Genomic DNA, 23,945 nt, shown 5'->3' on the forward strand with positions numbered 1-23,945 from the left:
CAGATAGACCCTCAATGTCATGATGGTGGGGGAGTTGGCATCATCACAATAATGATGCTGGGCAAGTAATCAGGACACGAATTTGAAACCCACTGATGAGATTTGAAACCCCGCTGATGAGATTTGAAACCCCGCTGATGAGATTTGAAACCCCGCTGATGAGATTTGAAACCCCGCTGATGAGATTTGAAACCCCACTGATGAGATTTGAAACCCCGCTGATGAGATTTGAAACCCCACTGATGAGATTTGAAACCCCACTGATGAGATTTGAAACCCCGCTGATGAGATTTGAAACCCCGCTGATGAGATTTGAATTCAATGCAACCTGGAATAAAGAAACCTAGCCAAATGGCAATCACTGACTTTCAAATCAAGATATTGTTTGACTCAGGGAGCTCCTATGCGATGGTGTTTCCCACATCTTCTGCTCTTGTCCTTCTAGGTGGTGGAGGTCATGAGTTTAGAAAGTGCTGTCTAAGGAACCTTGGTGAATTACTGCAAAGCTGGTACATACTGCTACTATGGAGTGTCAGGGAGTGAGGGAATGGAGCGTTAGGTGGTGAGGGAATGGATGCTTGTGGATGGGAAGTGCTGTTCTGAATTGTGTCAAGCTCTATCTCTCACACACACACACACACTTACACACATATATATATACACACACTTATACTCACACTTACACACACATATACACACACACTCACACACACACATACACACACATATACACACACACACACACACATACACACACACATACACACACACATATACACACACACACAGACACACACACACTCTTACACACACATATACACACACTCACACACTCTCACAGACACTCTCTCACACACAGACACTCACACACAGACACTTACACACACATATACACACACACACTCACACATACACTTATACACACACACATATACACACACACACATATACACACACACACAGACACACACACACACACATTCACACACACACATTGTCACACACACATTCACACACACACTCACACACACACAGACACACACATATACACACACTCACACACACACACAGACACTCTCATACACACTCTCTCACACACACACATACACACACTCTCACGCACACACATTCACACACACACACACAGACACACACATATACACACACACACAGACACATACACACTCTCTCACACACACATACTCTCACGCACACACACACACAACACTCACACACACAGACATACACACACTCACATGCCCAGCCCCACACTCTCTCTCGTTCTGTTACACACACGCTGTCTGCCTCCCAAACACACACATTCTCTCTCTCTCCATTTGTCTCACACATAAACTGTATCTATCAAATACACACACTCTGTCTTTCAAAAACCATGCATGCACTCTTACACCCGCAATCTCTCTGTCACACACTGTCTCCTAAACACACACACACTCACATTCACACACACACTCAGAATCCCTCCGTCCTTCTCTCTGTCACACAAACTCTATCTCTCAATACACACCCACACTTATGCATTGTTTCCCAAACACACACATATCCTTCTTGTTGGAGGTGCACCCATCCAGGCAAGTGGGAGTATTCCATCACACTCCATTATGTGTCTTGTTGATGGTGGACAGGCTTTGGGGAGTCAGGAGTGAATTTCCTGTTGCAGAACACCCAGCCCAAGACTGGCTCCTTCTTGCTGTTCCAGTTGGGTTTCTGGTCAAGGGTGACTCCACACATTGCTGGTGGTGGTGGATCCAATGATACTGTTGAACATCAAGGAGAGATGGCCAGACTTGCTCTTGTTGAAGATAGTTATTGCCTGGAATGTGTGTACTGCATTAATTTACTTATCATCAGTTCAGGTGGACTGGCATGGATAAAGGAAAAGAACAGAAACACTACAACCCCCCTAGCACTCTAGTTTCCTTTTTGAAGCCTGGATATTCTCAAACATATCAAGGGCTGATTTTACGTCTTGCCCTAGACTAACATTCACTGCAGCAACAGGGAGACGTAAGTATGCAAATGTGTGAATGTATGAAGAGGATAAAACTCTAATGTAAGTTTCATGTTCTCCCTCTTTGTCAGATGAACAAGAACCACAGGAGGGATATCCTCCAATTTCAATCACAGACATTGCCCCTGACACACCATATGCTCCCCCAACCCACACACTCAGATACACGAGCCCCCACCACACACAGACACACTCACCCGCCCCACATCCAGACACATACAACCCCCCACACACAGAAACATTCCCCCACCACACACAGACACATTCCCCTCCCCACACACAGACACACTCCCCTCCCCACACACACACATTCCCCTCCCCCTACACACAGACACACTCCCCTCTCTCTCCCCACACACAGACACACTCCCCTCCCCCCACACACAGACACACTCCCCTCCCCACACACACATTCCCCTCCCCACACACAGACACATTCCCCTCCCCCCACACACAGACACACTCCCCTCCCTCCCCCCCCACAGACACATTCCCCTCCCCCACACACAGACACATTCCCCTCCCCCCACACATAGACACACTCCCCTCCCTCCCCACACACACAGACACACTCCCCTCCCTCCTACCACACACAGGCACATTCGCCTCCCCCCACACACAGACACATTCCCCTCTCCCCACACAGACACACTCCCCGCCCGACACACAGACACACTCCCCTCCCCCCACACAAAGACACACTCCCCGCCCAACACACAGACACATTCCCCTCCCCCCACACAGACACACTCCCCTCCCCCCACACACACATTCTCCTCTCCCACACACAAACACATTCCCCTCCCCCACACACAGACACATTCCCCTCCCCCCACACACAGACACACTCCCCTCCCCCACGCAGACACACTTCCCTCCCCCCCACACACACAGACTCCTCTCCCCCCCACACAGACACACTCCCCGCCCCCAAAACACAGACACATTCCTCTCCCCCACACACAGACACACTCCCCTCCCCCCACACACAGTCTCCCCTCCCCCCACACACAGACAGACTCCCCTCCCCCCACACACAGACACACTCCTCTCCCCCCACATACAGACAGACTCCCCTCCCCCCCCACACAGACACACTCCCCGCCCCACACACAGACACACCCCCCTCCCCCCACGCAGACACACTTCCCGCTCCCCACACACAGACAGACTCCTCTCCCCCCACACACAGACACACTCCCCACCCCACATACAGACACATTCCTCTCCCCCACACACAGACACATTCCTCTCCCCCACACACAGACACACTCCCCTCCCCCACGCAGACACACTTCCCTCCCCCCCACACACACAGACTCCTCTCCCCCCCACACAGACAGACTCCCCTCCCCCCACCACACAGACACACTCCCGCCCCACACACAGACACACTCCTCTCTCCCCACGCAGACACACTTCCCGCCCCCCACACACAGACAGACTCCTCTCCCCCCCACACAGACACAATCCCCACCCCACACACAGACACACTCCCCTCCCCCCACACACAGACACACTCCCCGCCCCACACACAGACACACTCCCGGCCCCACACACAGACACACTCCCCTCCCCCCACGCAGACACACTTCCCTCCCCCCACACACAGACAGACTCCCCTCCCCCACATACAGATACACTCCCCTCCCCCCACACACAGACACATTCCTCTCCCCCACACACAGACACACTCCCCTCCCCCCACACACAGACACCCCCCCCACATACATAGACACCCTCCCCCTTACACACACTAACACACTCCCCTCCCCACACACTGACACACTCGCTCCCCCCCCCCCACCCAATACCACACACACACATTCTCACTCCCTAGAAAGCCTGAATGTTTCTCTGTCCGGCCTGTGGCATGGCCTGTGTAACAGTTTTGTGCTAAAGCTCAGCTGCACGTTCTCCTTGTTGTTGATATTTAAATGGCACGAGGTTTCCTGTTTTACTGAAGGGACTTTGTCTACTGCTAAGTGTGTCCGACAAATTGCTGTTGGAGTTTTTCCAGCGGCCTGGATATTTATTTTATTTACATTCTCTCCTTTTACAGACATTGAGTTGGAAGGGAAGATGGTGACTTGCCACTATAACAAAACAATGAACTTTTTCTACAATCTCACAACTAGCTCAGAGGTACAGGAATGGAGCATCCGCCATTACCTGGGTTTGGGTTTTGGTATAGTTTGCTGCCTGTTTATCTTCCTGTGTAACACCATGATCGTAATCGCTGTGATACGCAACCGTCGGTTCCATTTCCCTTTCTTCTACTTGCTCGCCAATCTTGCGTCTGCTGACATTTTTGCCAGCCTGGCCTACGTCTTCCTGATGTTTAACACGGGCCCAGTTTCGAGGACACTGACAGTGCATCGTTACCTGCTGCGTGAGGCGCTACTGAACGTGAGCTTCTGTGCATCACTGTACAGCCTGCTGGTAATTGCCATCGAACGCTACCTCTCTGTCATCAAGATGAGACTCCACAGCAGCCTATCAAAACGTCGGGTCACTCTCCTGGTCCTGGTTATCTGGGGAACTGCGGTCTTCATGGCTACCATCCCCAACATGGGGTGGAATTGTATCTGTGACATCAGCACCTGTTCGTCACTGGCCCCCATTTACAGCAGGAGTTTCCTGATATTCTGGGCTCTATTCAACCTCTTCATGCTTGGCTTTGTTGTAATAATATATCTGCGGATTTATATCTACGTCAGAAAGAAAACCTTGAATTTGATGTCTCACACGACTGGCTCCATCAAACGCAACAAAATGCCTATGAAGCTGATAAAGACCATTGTGACAGTTCTGGGTAAGTGATTGCTTCCTTCAGTTGTTGGTATTATAGCACCCTGTAATACAGTCAAAAATCAATTTGGCCCATTGTGTGAACACTTGGTCTTTGGGAAGATGAAAACTGACCATAGTCTTGTTGATGGAGAAACCAGACTTTGAATGGGCCCATTGCAGTTCCTATTTCTAATCATCTGCCTCCACTACATCTTCTCACTTCATCCCTGGATCCTACAATTTCTTTAATACCCAACCATTGACCAAGGGTGGCATGGTGGCTCAGTGGTTAGCACTGCTGCCTCACAGTGCCAAGGTCCTGCGTTTGATTCCAATCTCAGGTGACTGTGTGGAGTTTGCATGTTCTCCCCGTGTCTGCTTGAGTTTCTTCCGGGTGTTCCAGTGTGAGTTAGGGTGAATTGGCCATAGTGCCCAGAGACATGCAGACTAGGTGCATTAGCCATGGGAAATGCAGAGTTAGTCGGGTGAGTCTAGGTGAGATGCTTTTAGGAGAGTTGGTGTGGATTTGATGGGCTGAATGCCCTGTTTCCACACAGTAGGAGTTCTATGATCCTAACCTCTGTCTTGAATGTACTTCTATGAGCTCTTTGGCATAGACAATTGGCAGCACTGTGTGCGGCACAGTGGCACAGTGGTTAGCACTGCTGCCTCACAGCGCCAGAGACCCGGGTTCAATTCCCGCCTCAAGCGACTGACTGTGTGGCGTTTGCACATTCTTCCCGTGTCTGCGTGGGTTTCCTCCGGGTGCTCCGGTTTCCTCCCACAGTCCAAAAATATGCAGGTCAGGTGAATTAGCCATGCTAAATTGCCCATAGTGTTAGATTTAGGGGAATGGGTCTGGGTGGGGACGGGTCGGTGTGAACTTGTTGGGCCGAAGGGTCTGTTTTCACACTGTAAGTAATCTAATCTAAAAAAATATAAAGCCAATTCATGAAATTAAAAAAAAAACAATATTTCCAAGATTCACAATCGTTTCTAGAAAGTGTTTTTTCTCATTTTCTATTCAATGTGATGACGTTTCTTCTTAACTTTAATTTCCATGGTCTACCTTCCCTAAGCAGGGGAAAACATTTTCACATAATCCACAATGCGAATCCTTAAAGGATTTGGTCTGTTTCAACAAGAATATCTCACAGATTTCTAACCTCTAGGAAATCTAGACCTGCCTTTCCAGGCAGGAGATGGTGGTCATGTCACTGGGTGAGCAAGCCAGTAACTCTAGACTAATGTTCTTGGGGATATGGGTTCACATCCCAGTCTGGTAGATGGTGAAATACAAACAAAATGGCAGCATGGAAGGATTAGATTAGATTAGATTCCCTACAGTGTGGAAATAGGCCCTTCGGCCCAACAAGTCCACACCAACCCTCCGAAAAGTAACCCATCCAGACCCATTCCCCTTCATTTACTGGTGCAAAACCCATCTGGTTTACTAATGTCTTTCAGGGAAGGAAAGCTACCATACTTCTCTGGTCTGGCCTATGTGTGACTCCAGACCCACAGCAATGTGGTTGACTCTTAACAAATTGGGTTGGGCAATAAATTCTGGCACATCCTGTCAATGAATCAAAAAATAAACCCACTCTGCTTTCATTCCAGGAACAGCATAAGGAACCTTTGTTGAACTACACATACCTGTTTGAAACATATAAGACCCTCAAGGGTCTTGACAGGTTAGATGTAGAGAGCATGTTTCCTTTGAATGGGTGGGGCGTGGGGGTTCGATGGTCGTGAGCTCATGTTTTGGGGTCACAAGATCTGAGACAGTAACAACTGTGTGAAGTTTGGACAAAATTACAGGACAAAGTCAGGACTGCAGATGCTGGAGATCAGAGCTTAAAAATGTGTTGCTGGAAAAGCGCAGCAGGTCAGGCAGCATCAAAGGAGAAGGAGAATCGACATTTTGGGCATAAGCCCTTCTTTTGATAACCCCCCACTCCCCCATAAAACCCAACTGGATCATGAACAAGGAACCAAACCTGCTACCTGGCCGGAACCAGCAGGTACCTGTCAGACCTGGATCAGGGTGAATAATCATTGCTGGCCCTACCAGCAACATCCACAAAGAGCCAAAGGAGAAGCTGTGTGTGCCTTTTGTTTTATATAAACAAGTGATGTTTCGTGAGCACTATAGTTGCGTGAACATTGGGTTTGTCAGGTAAAGAGATTATTGTGTGGATAGATTGTGGTTAACAATTCTGTGGCTCTGTTTTGAACCTGTTGGAACTTGTATCTCCTCTGGGTGCGACTGTACACATCAAGATCAACAACAGTTCAATTACATCCCATTTCACTGGGAACAGGGAGAGGCTGGAATACAATTCAGACAAACCTGGGTGGGTTGACGCACTGGAATCAGCAGAAACAGTGAGCCTGGGCTGTACAAGGAGAAGAGTAACAAGCATTTCAGAAAGGGCTTAAAGTGAAGGTGGAGGACAAGGTGAAAACCAACTGAATTATCCAAACGTTGCTGACTACTCACTCATAATTCTCGGCAGGTTTTTAAAATTTAAAAAAAATTCATTCACAGCATGTTGCTATCTCTGGCTAGTCCAGCATTTATTACTCATTTCTAATTGCACAGAGGGCAGTTAAGAGTCAACCACGTTGCCGTGGGTCTGGAGTCACATGGACTTCAGACCTGGTAAGGACAATATTTTCCTTCCCTAAAGGACATTAGTGAATCAGATGGGTTTTACCAACAGTTGAAAGTGGCCATCATTGGACTCTTAATCCCAGCATCTGCTGTGGTGGGATTCAAACCCAGCTCCCCAGAATGTTACCTGGGTCTCTGTATTGACAGTCCACAATAATATCACTTGGCCACAGCCTCCAATCTTACTGGAAAACCATAGTGAGATTTGTCCCTGCAGAGACAAACTACAAGATTCCATGATACCTTTCGTAGGGATGATTTGGAGATGCTGGTGTTGGACTGGGATGTATAAAGATAAAAATCACACAACACCAGGTTATAGTCCAACAGGTTTAATTGGAAGCACTAGCTTTCGGAGCGCATTGATAGCAAAATGTATTTTCTATAAATTCTGTGTCTTACAATTGTGTCCTCCACAACCACCTGATGAAGGAGCGTCGCTCCGAAAGCTAGTGCTTCCAATTAAACCTGTTGGACTATAAACTGGTGTTGTGTGATGAAGGAATAAGTTGGACAAAAGTAGAAATTACTGGAAAAGCTCAGCAGGTTTGACAGCAGCTACAGAGGGAAATTAAGTTAATGTTTTGGGTCGAGAGACCAGTCCTTAGTTCTGAGGAAGGGTTTCTCGACCTGAAATGTTAACTCTGATTTCTCTGTAAAGATGCTGCCCAACCATGCTGAGCTTTTCCAGCAATTTATGTTTTTGTCTGTGATTTACAGCATCCACGGGTCTTTTATTTTTATCTGAATAGGTTTGACAGCTTCTTCCAAAAGGTATGTGGCCTTATTGAGACCACATCTGGAGTACAGTGAGTAATTCTGGACTCCTTACTGAAGACACATTTGTCCTCGAGGGATCATAGAATTATAGAACTGTACAATCATACAGTACAGGAAAGGTCCTTCAACCCATCAAGTCCACATGACTAAAAATGCATTACCGCCTACATTAGTCCTACTTACCAGCATTAGGCCCATAGACTTGAATGTTATATCACTTCAAGTGACCTGGGTTTGAATCCCACCGCAGGAGACAGGAATTTAGCTTCAATAAAAATCTGGAATTAAGAGTCTAATGATGACCACTTTTTAAAGTTGTGAGGTTTCCTGAATCAACTCCCCTTCTAGGCAGTGCACTTTCTGGGTGGTAAAACCTTTCCTCAAATCCTCTCTAAACCTTCTGCCTTTCAGTTCAAAATTACATCCCTTGTTATAATGAGGAGTACAATGAATATTCACTGAACTTGTTACAAATATTATATAAATGGATAAAAATTAGATTCCTTACAGTATGGAAACAGGCCCTTCGACCCAACAAGTCCAAACTGACTCTCTGAAGAATAACCCACCCAGACCCGATATTTACCCAAGACTAGTGCACCTAACACTATGGACAATTTAGCATGGCCAATTCACCTGATCTGCACATCTTTGGATGAAACCCACGCAGACACGGGGAGAATGTGCAAACTCCGCACAGACAGGTCCCCGAGGCTGGAATCAAACCCAGATCCCTGGTGCTGTGAGGCAGTAGTGCTGCTTACCACTGAGCTACCGTGCCAACCAAGACTGCAGAAAGCAGCAGCACAGAGAGATTTAGGAGTGTTCATCCGTAAATCACAAAATCCTAGCATTCACATTCAGCAGGTAATAAGGAAGGCAGATGGAATGTTGGCTTTATTTCAAAGGGAATGGAGTGTAAACGTCAGACGGCTTTCCTGTAACTTTACAGGACCACAGCTAATACAGTCAATAATTTTGTGCCTGTCCCTTACCTAAGGAAAGACAGGCTGGCATTGGAAGCAGACCACTGAATGTTCACTCAGTTGATCCTGGCTTTAGGAGGGACTGTCTTATGAGGAGAGGTTGAGTAGACTGGGCCAGTACTCATTGGAATATAGAAGAGATTAGATTCTGAGTGAACTTGAAGAGGTAGATGTGGAGAGGTTGTTTCCCCTTGTGGGAGAATCTAGGACCAGAGGGAATAATCTCAGAATAAGGGAACACATATTTAAGACAGAGATGAGGACGAATTCGTTCTCTCACAGGGTGGTGAATCTGTGGAATTCTTTACCACAGAGAGCTGTGGAGGCTGAGTCATTGAGTATACACCAGGCTGAGGTAAACAGATTTTAAATCAGCAAAAGAACCAAGGAATTACGGGGAAAAGGCAGCAAAGTGGAGCTAAGGACTATCAGATCAGCCATGATCACATTGAATGGCGGAGCAGACTCGATGGGCTGAATGGCCTACTTCTACTCCTATGGCTTATGGTCTTTAATTTATTGGAATGAAGGGATTGGCCTAGCAGGACAGATGAAGCAAACTTGTCCTATATTCCTGAGAAATTAGAAAAATAAAAAGTGTGATTATGAGATAGTAACAGCAATAGGCTTCAGCAATATTGTTCATCTTATAATCCAGACTTATTCACATCTGTACTTTCTCAAACCTCGTTTATACCACCATCCCACTATACCTGATCAGTCTGAAATAGGAAGCAGCCTATTTCCTTTAACACTAATCACATGGACATGACGATATTTGTCCTTTTGCTGAACATTTGATATTTGGACGGCACGGTGGCTCAGTGGTTAGCACTGCTGTCTCACAGCAGGTTGGATTCCTGCCTCAGGATATTGTCTGTGTGGAGTTTGCACATTTTCCCTGTGTCTGTGTAGGTTTCCTCCGGGTGCTCCGGTTTCCTCCACAGTCCAAAGATGTGCAGGTCGGGTGAATTGGTCATGCTAAATTCCCTTGGTGTTAGGTGCATTAGTAGGGGGGAATGGGTTTGGGTGGGTTACTCTTTGGAGGGTCGGTGTGGACCTGTTGGGCCAAATGGCCTCTTTTCACACTGTAGGGAATCTAACCTAATCATTTAGGTGTGCTTTCCTTATGAGAATTGAGAATGTTTCTAATCAGAAACATGTTCCGAGTTGTCAGCAGACTTGTCAGTAGATTTGTTTGAGGGCAATCCTGTCTGACTAATTTAATTGAGTTATTTGAAAAGGTGATTAAATATATTGATGAGGGTAGTCCACTGACGTGGTTTCCATGGACTGCAGTTAGGCCTGTGACAGGGTCTCACAAGGAAAGGGGTCCAAAAGATGGGATCCAAGGCATGTTGGCAGACAAGATCCAAACAGGAAGCAAAGGATGATAGTGGATGGCATTTTTGCAATTGGAAACCTATGACCAGACAAGATAAATCTCATTTCAGACAGAGTTGGATTTAATTTGTATCTTAATTGATACAGTCAAAATGTATAATGCTGGAAACACACAGCAGGTCAGGCAGAGTCCAAGGAACAGCAAAGTCGACATTTTGGGCATAAGCCCTTCATCTTGATTGGCCTGGGAAATAGAACATAGAACAATATAACGCAGAACAGGCCCTTCCGCCCTCGATGTTGCGCCGACCTGTGAACAATTCTCAGCTCGTCCCCCTACACTATCCCAAAATCATCCATGTGCTTATCAAATGATTCTTTAAATCTCCTTAATGCGGCTGAGTCGACTACATTAGCAGGCAGGGCATTCCACACGCTTACCACTCTCTGTGTAAAGAACTTGCCTCTGACATCTGTCTTAAATCTATTACCCCTCAATTTGTAGTTATACCCCCCTCGTACAAGCTGATGTCATCATCCTCGGAAAAAGACTCTCACTGTCTACCCTCTCTAATCCTCTGATCATCTTGTATGTCTCTATCAAATCCCCTTTTAGCCTTCTTCTTTACAATGAGAACAGACCCAAGTCTCTCAGCCTTTCTTCATAAGACCTTCCCTCCAGACCAGGCAACATCCTGGTAAATCTGCTCTGTACCTTTTCCAATGCTTCCACATCACTAAATATGGGGGCGAGAACGGTACACAATATTTCAAGTCTGGCCACACTAGCGTTTTGTATAGTTGCAGCATGATATTGTGGTTCCGGAACTCAATCCCCCTACAAATGAAACCTAACATACCATATGCCTTCTTAACAGGCACTATCCACGTGGGTGGCAATTTTCAGGGGTCTATGTACATGGACTCCAAGATCCCTCTGCACATCCACATTACCAAGATTCTTTCCATTGACCCAGTACTCTGCCTTCCTGTTATTCTTCCCAAAGTGCATCACCTCACATTCAGCTGCATTGAACTCCATTTGCCACCTCTCAGCCCAATTCTGCAGTTTATCCATGTCCCCCTGCAACGTGTAACATTCTTCCAAACTGTCCACAACTCCACCGACTTTAGTGTCATCTGCAACTTTACTAATCCTTCCACCTATGCCTGCATCTATGTCATTTATAAAAATGACAAACAGCAGTGGTCCCAAAACAGACCCTTGTGGCACACCACTGGTAACCGGACTCCAGGCTGAATATTTTCCATCAACCACCACTCGCTGCCTTCTTTCAGAAAGCCAGTTTCTAATCCAAACTGCTGAATCACTCTCAATCCCATGCCTCTGCATTTTCTCCAACAGCCTACCGTGTGGAACCTTATCAAATGCTTTACTGAAGTCCATGTATACCATGTCGACTGCCCTACCCTCATCTACATGCTTGGTCACCTTCTCAAAAAACTCAATGAGGTTTGTGAGACATGACCTGCCCTTGACCAAACCATATTGACTATCTGAAATCAAATTGTTGCTTGCTGGATGATTATAAATCTTTTCTCATATAATCCTTTCCAAAACCTTTCCTACAACAGAAGTAAGGCTCACTGGTCTATAATTACCTGGGTCATCTCTACTGCCCTTCTTGAACAAGGGCACATCATTTGCATTCCTCCAGTTCTCTGGTACTAAACCTGTAGACAATGATGACTCAAATATCAAAGCCAAAGGTTCTGCTATCTCCTCCCTAGCTTTCCAGAGAATCCTCAGAAAAATCCCATCCAGCCCAGGGGACGTGTCTACTTTCACTCCTTCTAGAATTAATAAGACCTGTTCGTAACTAACCTCGATCCTTTCTAGTCTAATATCCCGTACGATATTCTTCTCCTCGACAATATTCTCCTTTTCCTGAGTGAAAACCGATGAGAAGTGCTGACAGACTGAATTATTGTTGATGTTGATTGTTGGGGGGGATGAGGGGATAGTGGGAGGGAGTAATGGTGGTTGTGGGAAATCAGCAGAACTGCATTTAAGCCTAACCATATAATGTCACAGGCTTATTGACTGCCATTTCACAAGACCACATTGTAATGGCCCTCATAAGGTAAACCAGCAGAATATTGCAAAGAGCATTTTCACATCATTAAAACCTTCTTAACCGCATCACAGTTAATACAGAGCCCAGCTACGTAAAATGATATGATAATAAAATATTTCCTTCTCAGTGGAGGTGGGAATTAACTGGTTTCTTGCTTGAGCTCATCAAGATTGCAACAAAAGTGGAGTTTGCTGGAAAAGCTCAGCAGATCTGGCAGCATCTATGGAGAGAAGGCAGAGTTAACATTTTGGGTCCAGTGACCCTTCCTCAAAACAGACTGGCCTCTGTGTGACTCCAGACCCTCAACAATGTGGTTGACTTAGGAACAGCATAAGTAAGCCACGCAGTTCAAAGGCAGTTAGGGATGGACAGAAAATAACAGCTTCACCAGTGATGTCCACATCTCATGAAAATACTTAAAACCAAGTTGGTCCTTAGAGTAATAGTACTGACATGACTGTCACTCAGGGCATAATGTTTGAGGGAAAAGCTCTCATTCTCAGAATGTCTATTCTTGATTTGAAACCCCAGGCCAAATTTGACTTGTTTAGTTAAATGTTCCAGCCTGGGCATTGACGTGCTCCTATCATCATCCAGTAAAGGGTGTTGTGAAACTTGAAAGAGTTCAGAAAACATTTACAAAGATGTTTCCAGGGTTGAAGGATTTAAGCTTCAGGGAGAGGCTGATAAGACTGTTTTCCCTGGAGCATTGAAGACTGAAGGGTGACGTTATAGAGGTTTACAAAATTATGAGGGGCATGGATAAAGCCAATAACACAAGGTCTTTTCACTGGGGTGGGAGAGTCCAGACTAGAGAGCTTAGGTTTAGGGTGAGAGGGGAAGGATATAAAGAGGACCTAAGGGGCAACGTTTTCACACAGAGGGTGGTACGTGTATGGAATGAGCTGCCAGAGGAAGTGATGGAGGTTGATACAATTGTAACATTTAAAAGGTATTTGCATGAGTATATAAGTAGGAAGGGCTTAGAGGGATTTGGACCAAGTGCTGGCAAATGGGAGTAGATTAGGAGGGCATAACCAATCAGCATGGACGAGTTGGACCGAAGGGTCTGTTTCTGTGCTGTACAGCTCTATGACTCTACTTCCACAGTCCTGATTCCATTTAATTCTCTGTTATCTGTCTTTCCCATTTCAATGACTATGGATCAACCGTGGTAACCATGGAAAATACCTTGTCTATTTACCCTTACAGCATGGAAACAGACCCTTCGGTCCAACCAGTACACAGTGACCATCATCCCAAACTAGTCCCATCTGCCTGCACTTGATCCATATCCCTCCAAACATTTTTATTCATGTACTTATTTCAAAGTCTTTTAAATATTGTAACTGTACCTGCATCCACCACTTTCAGTTAAAGGTCGTTCTATGCATGAACCACTCTCTGTGTTAAAAAATTTGCCCTCATGTGTTTTTTAAATCTTTCTCCTCCCACCTAAAAATATGCCGCCTAGTGCTGAAATTCTCCACCTTAGGGAAAAGCTGTTCACTTTATCTATGGCCCTCATGATTTTGTAAACCTCCTACGCTCATCCTCGTAAATTTTTTGAATCCTCTCCAGCTTAATAATATCCTTCCGAAAGAGAGCAGAACTCCACCCAGTACTTTACAAGAGGCCTTCCCAATATCCTGTACAACTTCAACATAACATCTCAATTCCTATACTCAAAGGTCTGAGTAATGAAGGCAAGCATGCTCAATGACTTTGTAACCAGCCTGTCTACGTGTGATGCAACTTTCAAGGAACTATGTACCGTGAGGCCCTAGGCCTCTCTGTCCTACAATATTACCCAAAGTCCTACTTCTAATTGTATAAGTCCTGCACCTGTTTGTTTTACCAAAATGCAATACCTCACATTTATCCAAATTAAACCTCATCTGCCACCTTTCAGCCCATTGATCCAAACAGGATTGTTACAGCACCGAAGGAGGCCATTCAACCCACTGTGCCTAAATTGGCTTGTTAAATGAACATCATCACCTCATGCCAACCTCTTGTTTTTCCCCCATATCCTTGCCCACTGTTTCTATTCAAACAGACATCTAAAGTCCCTCTTGAATGCCTCAATTGAACCTGCCTTGAACACATATGCAGGCAAACATCTTAACTACTCGCTGGGTGAAATAAATTTTCCTCACATCACCCTTGCTTCATTGACACATCACTATAAACCTATTTCCTCTTGCTCTTGTTTAATGATGTCTCCTTTTCTGAGCAGGAACAGTCTCTCCCTATCACTGTATCTGCTTGTGATTTTGAAAAAAACTCAATCAAATCTCCTGTTAGCCTTCTCTCTGAGGAGAACAAGCCCATCATTTACAATCTACCCTGATCACTGTAATCTATTATTTAATTTCTTTTTCTTTTGTACGATGTTAATAAACATCATGTTCCTTGAACCATTCACTGCCTTTTGTCATTATGTAAATGATTTGGATGTGAACATAGGAGGGATGGTTAATAAGTTTTCTGATGACACCAAAATTGGAGGTGTAATGACAACCTCAGAGTATAAAAGGATCTTGATCTTGATCAGATGGGCCAATGGCTGAGCAGTGGCAGATAGGGTTTAATTTAGATAAATGTGAGGTGCTACATTTTGGAAAAGCAAATCAGAGCAGGACTTATACATTTAATGGTAAGATCTTGGGAAGTGTTGCTGAACAAAGAGACCTTAGAGTGCAGGTTCATTATAATTTGAAAGTGGATTCATAGGTAGATAGGATAGTGAAGAAGGCATTTGGTATGGTTGCCTTTATTGGTCAGTGCATTGAGTATAGGAGTTGGGAGGTCATGTTGCGGCTATACGGCACGTTAGACCACTTTTGATGTTTTGCATGCAGTTCTGGTCTCTAGGAAGGATGTTGTGAAACTTGAACAGGTTCAGAAAAGATTTACAAGGATGTTGCCAGGGTTGGAGGGCTTAAACTATAGTGAGAGGCTGAATAGGCTGGGGATGTTTTCCCTGGAGCATCAGAACCCTTATAAAACCATGAGGGGCATGGACAGAATAAATAGACAAGGCCTTTTCCCTGGGGTAGGGGAGTCCAGAACTAGAGGGCATAGGTTTAGGGTGAGAGGGGAAAGGGACCTAAGGGGCAACTTTTTCACAAAGAGGGTGGTGCATGTATGGAATGAGCTGCCAGAGGAAGTGGTGGAGGTTGGTACAATTACAATATTTAAAAGGCATCTGGATAGGTATATGAATAGGAAGGGATCAGAGGGATATGGGCCAAATGCTGGCAAAGGGACTAGATTTATTTAAGATATCTAGATGGCCAAAGGATCTGTTACTGTGCTGCACAGCTCTATGACTCTATGACTCTGAAGTCGCTTTCACCAAAACATTCACATTTTCTTTATAACACAGGGCCCACACAGGAACAGGCTCAAAGAGCTGAAAGACCTACCTCTGTTCCCATGTTCCATGTGTAACTGTACACAATACTTCAGCTGAGGTCTAACTTTTTTTTATTGATGAAGCTCTCCAATTAGTCCCACTTTCACTTTTTTCCAAAACACTGCAAATTTAGTTCTAGTGTTTCTCTAATTCCTTTTGAAAGTGGCTATTGAATTTGCTCCAGCACATTTCAGGCAGTGTGGTTGATATTAGCTTATTTTGATCTCATGTTGCCCCTGACACGTTTTTTTCTGATTCTCTGTCCTAAGATAAGACCAAATGAAGAGGAGTAGAGTTAGAGTTAGACCATTTGACCCACTGAATTGGCTGCAACATTCAATGGTGGCTGATATCTTTCTCAACCCCAATCTCTTGCCTTCTCCCTGTAACTTTTGATCCCCTCACAAATCAAGAACCTATCTATAAAAAAACCAAAAGAATTATGGCTGCTGTAAACCAGGAACAAAAACAGAAACTTCTGGAAAAGCTCAGCACGTCTGGCAACACGCTTCTGAGGAAGGGTCACCAGACCTGAAACATTAACTCTGATTTCTCTTCACAGATGCTGCTCAACCTGCTGAGCTTTTTCAGCAATTTTTGTTTTTGTACTTATCTATGTCTGTCTTAAATACACTCAGTGACTTTGTGTCCATAGCCCTCTGTGGCAGTGAGTTCCACAGAGTCACTGCCCTCTGGCTGAAGAAATATCTCCTTGTCTCCATTCTAAAGGATCATCTGTTCACACTGAGGCTGTGCCCTCAGGTTCTAGCCTGTCCTACTGGTGGAAACATTTTCTCCACTCTAACTCGAATCCAGGTCACTCAGTATTTTGTAAGTTTCAATTAGATTCCCCTCATCCTTTTATCAAGTACAATCCTCAACTGCTCCTCATACGACAAGCCCTTCATCTCCGGGATCATTCTTGCGAACTGCATCTGGACCCCCTCCAACACCAGTACATCCTTCCTTCGATACGGCGTCAAAACTGTTCACAATATTCCAAATGATGTCTGACCTGAGTCTTATACAGGCACAGCAGTACATCTCTGCTGTTGTATTCTGGCCATCTTGAAATGAATGCGAACATTGAATATACCTACCTAACCCAGGATGGAAGCTAGAGATGTGTAGCAGCATGAGATTATCCATGGGCTGTCATTTAGTTTGTCTCCAGCACTACATTATTTTAAATATTTTGTAATCATCTCTCTCCCTCATTTAATCAGATTGTAGGACACCCCTTTGCTTGTTATTCAGCTGTTGACACTTTACTCACATCGTCTGACACTCTTAATCACCTGCAGAGACTTATTATTCAACACTCCACTCGCACAATTTGTATGATGTTTTGATCGCCCGGCCTTTGACCTCTCTGCCTATAAACTCTGTGTCTGTGCGCTTCTCTCTCACTACACCTGACAAAGGGGCTATACTCTGAAAGTTTGTGATACCAAATAAACCTGTTGAACCATAGCGTGTTGTCGTGTGATTTCTGACTTTGTCCACCCCAGTCCAACACCGGCTCTTCCACATCATGGTTCACTAGAACCCACCCCTCCAACATACTTTCAATAGCCCCCTTGCCCTTACCCCTCCCCCACATTACCTGCATGCCCACTAATAACTCTCATGTCCTCCTAAGTCCAATCATTTCTCCTCCAGTGCTAGACCCTGTATTAAGAAGCAGTTTGTACCAATTTGTCGCAGTAAATTAAAGTTCACACATCCTGCTCTAATGCTTTTGCGATTAATTTTAAACTGGTGTCTTTAGAGTAATGTTCCCCTTGACACTGTCAAGCTGTTTCTCTTTTGTTGTCAAAGGTCTTCAAGATTTTGAATATTTGCATTTAATTCCACAGCCAGCATTGAGTTCCTGCTAGAATGAAAAGATACATTCATTAAAATAATTTGAGAGTTTGTGTTTTGTAATAGAGGCATGTTGTTCTGAAGATGGCTCACTTGATCCAAAATATTAACTGTTTTTTTCTCCACAGATGCTGCCAGACTTGCTGAGCTTCTCCAGCAATTTCTGTTTTTATGTTGGAGAGGCATATAGCTGTTGGTTACTTTTGTGCAGGAGTTATAAAAATTGGTCAGACAGTCCTTCAGGAACATGATTGTACCCAGTACATTTCAGAGCAGGAAGCCCCCTGGAGTGATTAATAGAAACTGTTTGTATTGGGGTGCTTTGCAACACATGGAGTAAACAATGAAGTTTGTTTTCATTTTGGAATAAATCATTGATTGAAAACCCCGAGATTGAAGTTCAGAGAAGACCTGACTGTGGTCAGAAGCAAGTGTAATCTCTCTCTTAAAAAGGACTCATAAAACCATAGAGGTATACAGCACCTGTGGCTCTTCAGCCCAACTCATCCATACTGACCAGGCTTCCTCAACTGAACTAATCCCATTTGCCTGCGTTTGGCCCCAGTCACTCTAAACTTTTCCTTCCATGTACCTGTCCAAATGTCTTTTAAATGCAGTACTTGTACTCACCTCTGCCACTTCCTCTAGCAGCTCATTCCATACACCCACCACTCCCTGTGTGAACAGGTTGCTCCTCAGGTACTTTTTAAATCTTTCCCCTCTCACCTTAACCCTATGCCGTCTAGTTCTGGACTTCCCTATACTGGAGAACAAACCTTGTCTATTTACCCTATCGGTGCCTCTCATGTGTTTATAACCTCTATAAGGTCATCCCTCACCCTCCTATGCTCCAGGGAATAAAGGTCTCAGCCTTTTCAGCCTGTTCTTATAACCCCAACTTCCACTTTCAGTCACACCCTTATAAGTATATTTTTGTTAGAATTTACAGAGCAGTTAAAGGAAAAGTTATCTCAGTAGATAAGTTTAGCTTATGCAACTTTCAGACCAAGATTATTTGGTTAGAAATCTGTAGGATATGAGAAGCTGAGAAAGTCTGATCTCTCAGTTCTTGCAAGCATTCATTTCAGAAAACTCTACAGTTCACAGAGCAGAAACTGTTAAAAATAAGTTAAGTTGAATTTAAGATTTAAGATAGAAGTTGAATTCCTCTCGACTTGAATCACTGTGAAAGGGTGGTGTTGGGGGATAGGTCAAAACTTGGTTTTGCTGTGTGCTTTATGATTTTTCTAACTATGTTGTCTATCTAGATGGTTTTGTTTTTTTGGATTTTGTGTGATAAACTTCTATTCTGTTGTTAAAGATCGCCTCATGTGGCTAGTATATTAACTAGAACTTTTAAAAAGGAACAATCAGGTCAGGTTTCCTTCTGGGAGCTGACTAGAACTATCAGCTGAGATAATTGCAAAGTCAGAAAGTCAATAGCACGTATGTGACTGCTGATTTTCTGTCCTGTTACATGAAGGGGAATGAATCCTCCCAAGAATTGGAAGGTGGAAGGTACAGCGGTGCCGGGGGGGAGAGAGAGAGAGAGAGAGGAGGAAACCTTTCATAAGACGATTCAAGGCTACATGTTTTCCAAGTGAAACAAACGTTTTCATTCAGGACGTTAAGCAAGCCAAGGGTTATATTTATTTGTGATGTTCTTATTGTACAGGGTGTCCATTTGAATCAAATTTTTCATGATAGCAATGTTACATGCACTGAGCACATTGAGTTTACCTCATGCGACTGGAGATCAATCAAGTGGAGCTCATTAATGAATGAATTCTTTTTAAAAACTGTAACCTCGTGACCACTGTTGTAGTAGATCGCAGATGAATTCAGTTGTTCTCCCTGGGAGGATTTAATATTATGACTACTGAGGTTGCTTACTCACTCAGATAATTGCTAGGTTATAATCATCTGAAGACACCACCTCTATTGATGTGACACTCCCTTAATTACTGCTCTGACCCAGATTACATACTTAGTGGAGTGATGCAGACTTTGAACAGTGCAGAACTTTGGCAGTTGACAATTCGCCAATTTTTGCAACAGCCCACAGAAATGACTCCCATCAAGACTCCATCCCTTTAACAACAACCTGCCTTTATGTAACAATATTGTAAAACGTCCCAAAATCTTTCATAGGTACATTAGTCAAAATGTGATTGAGCCATACTAACATGGTCAGCCAAAGGTTCAGTCAGAAAGGTAGGTTCGAAGGAGTGTCTTGAAGGAGCAGTGAGAAAGGGAACGTTTAGAGAGGGGTTTCCAGAGCTTAAAGGTGTGGACAAAACATTTAAATTTGAGGTATTGTCTGATAAGGATATGATGCAGATCAGAACTGTCAGTGTGGATTGGGGGAATGGATGAGCAAGAATGAGATATGGGCAGGATCAGAGGGTGGTAAGGGCAGGACGTGCTGTGAATGGGGGCTATTCAATGTGCAAGAGTGACTCAGCAGCACCAATACTGATGAAGTTGTCTGAGTCATAAAGGACTTTGTGTCGGCTGGATCTGTGGCAGATGGTGAGGAAACCAACAAAAAAGAACAATCTATTTGGCTTCATTCGTAACAATTTATCTGCAACAAATGCATCTTTCTATGACTGCACTGGTGGGTCACACAAGGGGTAGTACTACATTTTGGAAAGGCCAATCAGAGCAGAACTCATACACTAAATAGTTCAGTCCTGGGGAGTGTTGCCGAACAAAGAGACCTTGGAGTGCAGGTTCATAGTTCCTTGTAAGTGGAGTCACAGGTAGACAGTTGAAAGGGGGAAGATTTAAAAGGGAACTAAGGGGCTACTTTTTCAAGCAGAGGGTGGTGTGTGTATGGAATGAGCTGCCAGAGGAAGTGGTGGAGGCTGGTACAATTACAGCATTTAAAAGGCATCTGGGTGGCTATATGAGTAGGAAGGGTTTAAAGGGATATGGGCCAAATACTGGCAAATGGGACTACCTTTATTTAGGATATCTGGTCGGCATGGATGAGTTGGACTGAAGGGTGTGTTTCCGTGATGTACATCTCTATGATTTTATGAGTTAGCACCGCACAGTCCACGTGGAGGCAAAACTTGCTCCTCACATTGAGATATCTTATATTGTGTTATGAGACTCTACCAGTATGTTAAATGGAATAGATTTTGAACAGATCTATCAAGATTGGAGGCCATCAGGAGCAGCAGAATTGTATTCAAACACAATCTTCAATCTCAGGGCCTAATACGTCCCCCACATCCCATGAAAAAAAACAAGTTTACAATCCACTAACGTTCCAGATTTATGAGGACAATGGAAGAAAACTGGGAATTTGGATGAATTTATAGCAGAGGAGGGTGGGTTGTATTTTCTTGAAAGGGTAAACATTGCTTTGGGATCCTCATTGAGAGATGGGGAAGTGGAGGCTGGGTTATGGGTGGAAGTGGGGTCTTGGAAGCAGTGCTGTGGGCAGAGGCGGAGCTATGGGCAGAGGCGGAGCTAGGGGCAGAGGCGGCGCTATGGGCTGAGTGGCAGCACAGAGGCGACTTTTATGTGAAATGGGGGGGAGGGCTAAGCATAACGTGAGGGTTGCCTCAATAACTCTTGAGTTCACGCTCAGGTACAACAGATTTCGCTTTGGTTGTTTTTTTCTTTTCTGTTCATTCTGTTTTCCATTTTGTGTCAGTAACAACAATATCCTGCCATTGTTGGTGCAGCCAAGCGGATGATCAACTTTGCGAGGGACCAGATTTACAAAGAACATATTTTAGGGCATTATCAGGAGAGGAAGACCCACTCAGTACAAGACATTCCCAACATCGCCTTCAATGAGCTAAATTTCTGTTCAAGGTCACTGCTTGCAGCACCTGACATTAGCAATGTCAGTTTATCTGCAGCTAAAGAGTAACAGTATTTCGGGAGAGTGTTTCCCAACAGTATCAGAGCAGTTTGTCTGCTATTGATGGAACCGGTATAAAGACTAAGAACTTTAACAAATCAGCAGGTTAGAAACAGGGTAAGCCCATTCAGCCCCATCAAGCCTACCCTCTGCATTTCAGGTAATCATGGCTGATTGAATCTTCACCCTGCTCCATATGTCTCTATCTTAAATGCAATCAAAGTCTAAGCTTCCACAGCCCCCTGTGATAGAGAATTTCAAAGATTCACAACACTTTGAGTAAAAAACATTTCTCTTCATCTCCAACCTAAGTGACATCTCTTTATTTTTAAATTGCACCCCCGTGTTTTGAACTCCCAAAACAGGGGAAAATCTAACCAGCAACTATCCTGTGAATCCCTTTAAGTATTTTGTAGGTTTCAATGAGATCACCTCTCATTCTTCGAAACTCCACAGAATTCTTGTCTAGTTTGCCCAATCTCTCTCTAGAGGATAGTCCTCATCCTGGGAACAAGCCTGGTGAACCTTCATTATACTCCCTGAATGGCAATGATATCTTTCCTGAGATAAGGAGTCCAGAACTGAACATTGTACACCAGGTGGAGAAAGTGAGGATTGCAGATGCTGGAGATCAGAGCTGAAAATGTGTTGCTGGAAAAGCGCAGCAGGTCAGGCAGCATCCAAGGAACAGGAGAATCGACGTTTCGGGCATAAGCCCTTCTTCAGGAATGAGGAAAGTGTGTCCAGCAGGCTAAGATAAAAGGTAGGGAGGAGGGACTTGGGGGAGGGGCGTTCGAATTGCGATAGGTGGAGGGAGGTCAAGGTGAGAGTGATAGGCCGGAGTGGGGTGGGGCGGAGAGGTCAGGAAGAAGATTGCAGGTTAGGAAGGCGGTGCTGAGTTCGAGGGATTTGACTGAGACAAGGTGGGGGGAGGGGAAATGAGGAAACTGGAGAAATCTGAACTCAGATTCCATTAGCCTTCCTAATAGCTCACTGTACCTGCATGTTATCCTTCAGTGACTTATCAAACGAACATGAGGTCTCTTTGTAGATTTACAGTCTCTAACCTCTTACCACTTAAGAAATATTCTGTGCATCTGTTTCTCCTACCAAAGTTGAAAATCACATGACACCAGGTTATAGTCCAGCAGGTTTATTTGAAAATACAAGCTTACTGAGTGCTGCTCCTTCGGCAGATACCTAGTGCCAAAGTGAATAACCTCACATTTTCCACATAATGTTCCATCTGCCATGTTCTTGCCCACTCACTAAACCTGTCCTAAACCTCCTGAAGCTGCTTTACAAAGTCCTCACCTCACACATTCCTACTTACCTTTGTATCATCCATAAACTTGGAAATAACTCAAGTCATCCCCAAAAGCAAATCATTGATATAAATTGTGTGCAGCTGGGGACCAAAGTACAGATCTTTGTGGTCCCCCACTAGTCACAGTCTGTCTATGTAAGAATGGCCCTTTTATTCCTACTCTCTGTTTCTGTCTGTTAGCCAATCAGTAATCCACTGCCAGTACATTACCTCCTATCCCATGTGCTTTAACCTTTCTAACCAAATCCACATAAGCTGATCATTTTCCACCATGTTTTCCTGGTGAGTTCAAGAGTCAATTGTCTACAAAACTGACCATGTTCACAAGTCAACATGGAGAGAGATCATCAATTAAACTGGCTTAGAAAGACTCTCCCAATTGTATTCATTTCCTGAAACATACAGTTACTAACTGCAATTTCATACTAAAATGTACTTTATTATTTAGAAACTGACTGGTCAGCTAATCTATTACCTTGTTCTGTTTCTAATATTATTTTCTGTTTAGATTAGATTAGATTAATTACAGTGTGGAAACAGGCCCTTCGGCCCAACAAGTACACACCGACCCGCCGAAGCATAACCCATCCAGACCCATTCTCCTACATTTACCCCTTCACCTAACACTACGGGCAATTTAGCATGGGCAATTCACCTGACCTGCACATTTTGGACTGTGGGAGGAAACCGGAGCACCCGGAGGAAACCCACGCAGACACGGGGAGAATGTGCAAACT

General features: G+C 44.5%; 1 protein-coding gene across 8 annotated transcripts in view; it reads left to right on the forward strand.

The window, feature by feature from the left end:
• LOC122554108 (lysophosphatidic acid receptor 3-like) overlaps positions 1–23,945 on the forward strand; it is an 80,789-nt gene that overhangs the window by 17,373 nt on the left and 39,471 nt on the right. For 3 of the 8 annotated variants that reach the window (XM_043698594.2, XM_043698596.2, XM_087990370.1), the window contains 2 exons: positions 1,873–2,028; positions 4,095–4,847. In XM_043698594.2, the coding sequence (XP_043554529.1) occupies positions 4,115–4,847 (733 nt within the window). In that variant the 5' untranslated portion in view covers positions 1,873–2,028; positions 4,095–4,114. The remainder of the gene's footprint in view (positions 1–1,872; positions 2,029–4,094; positions 4,848–23,945) is intronic. The other 5 variants (XM_043698593.2, XM_043698595.2, XM_087990371.1 and 2 more) reach the window with 2 other exon arrangements.

The sequence above is a fragment of the Chiloscyllium plagiosum genome, unplaced genomic scaffold (assembly GCF_037043375.1).
Source record: "Chiloscyllium plagiosum isolate Xiang-an unplaced genomic scaffold, Cpla_swu_hap1 HiC_scaffold_9, whole genome shotgun sequence".
Lineage (NCBI taxonomy): Eukaryota > Metazoa > Chordata > Chondrichthyes > Orectolobiformes > Hemiscylliidae > Chiloscyllium > Chiloscyllium plagiosum.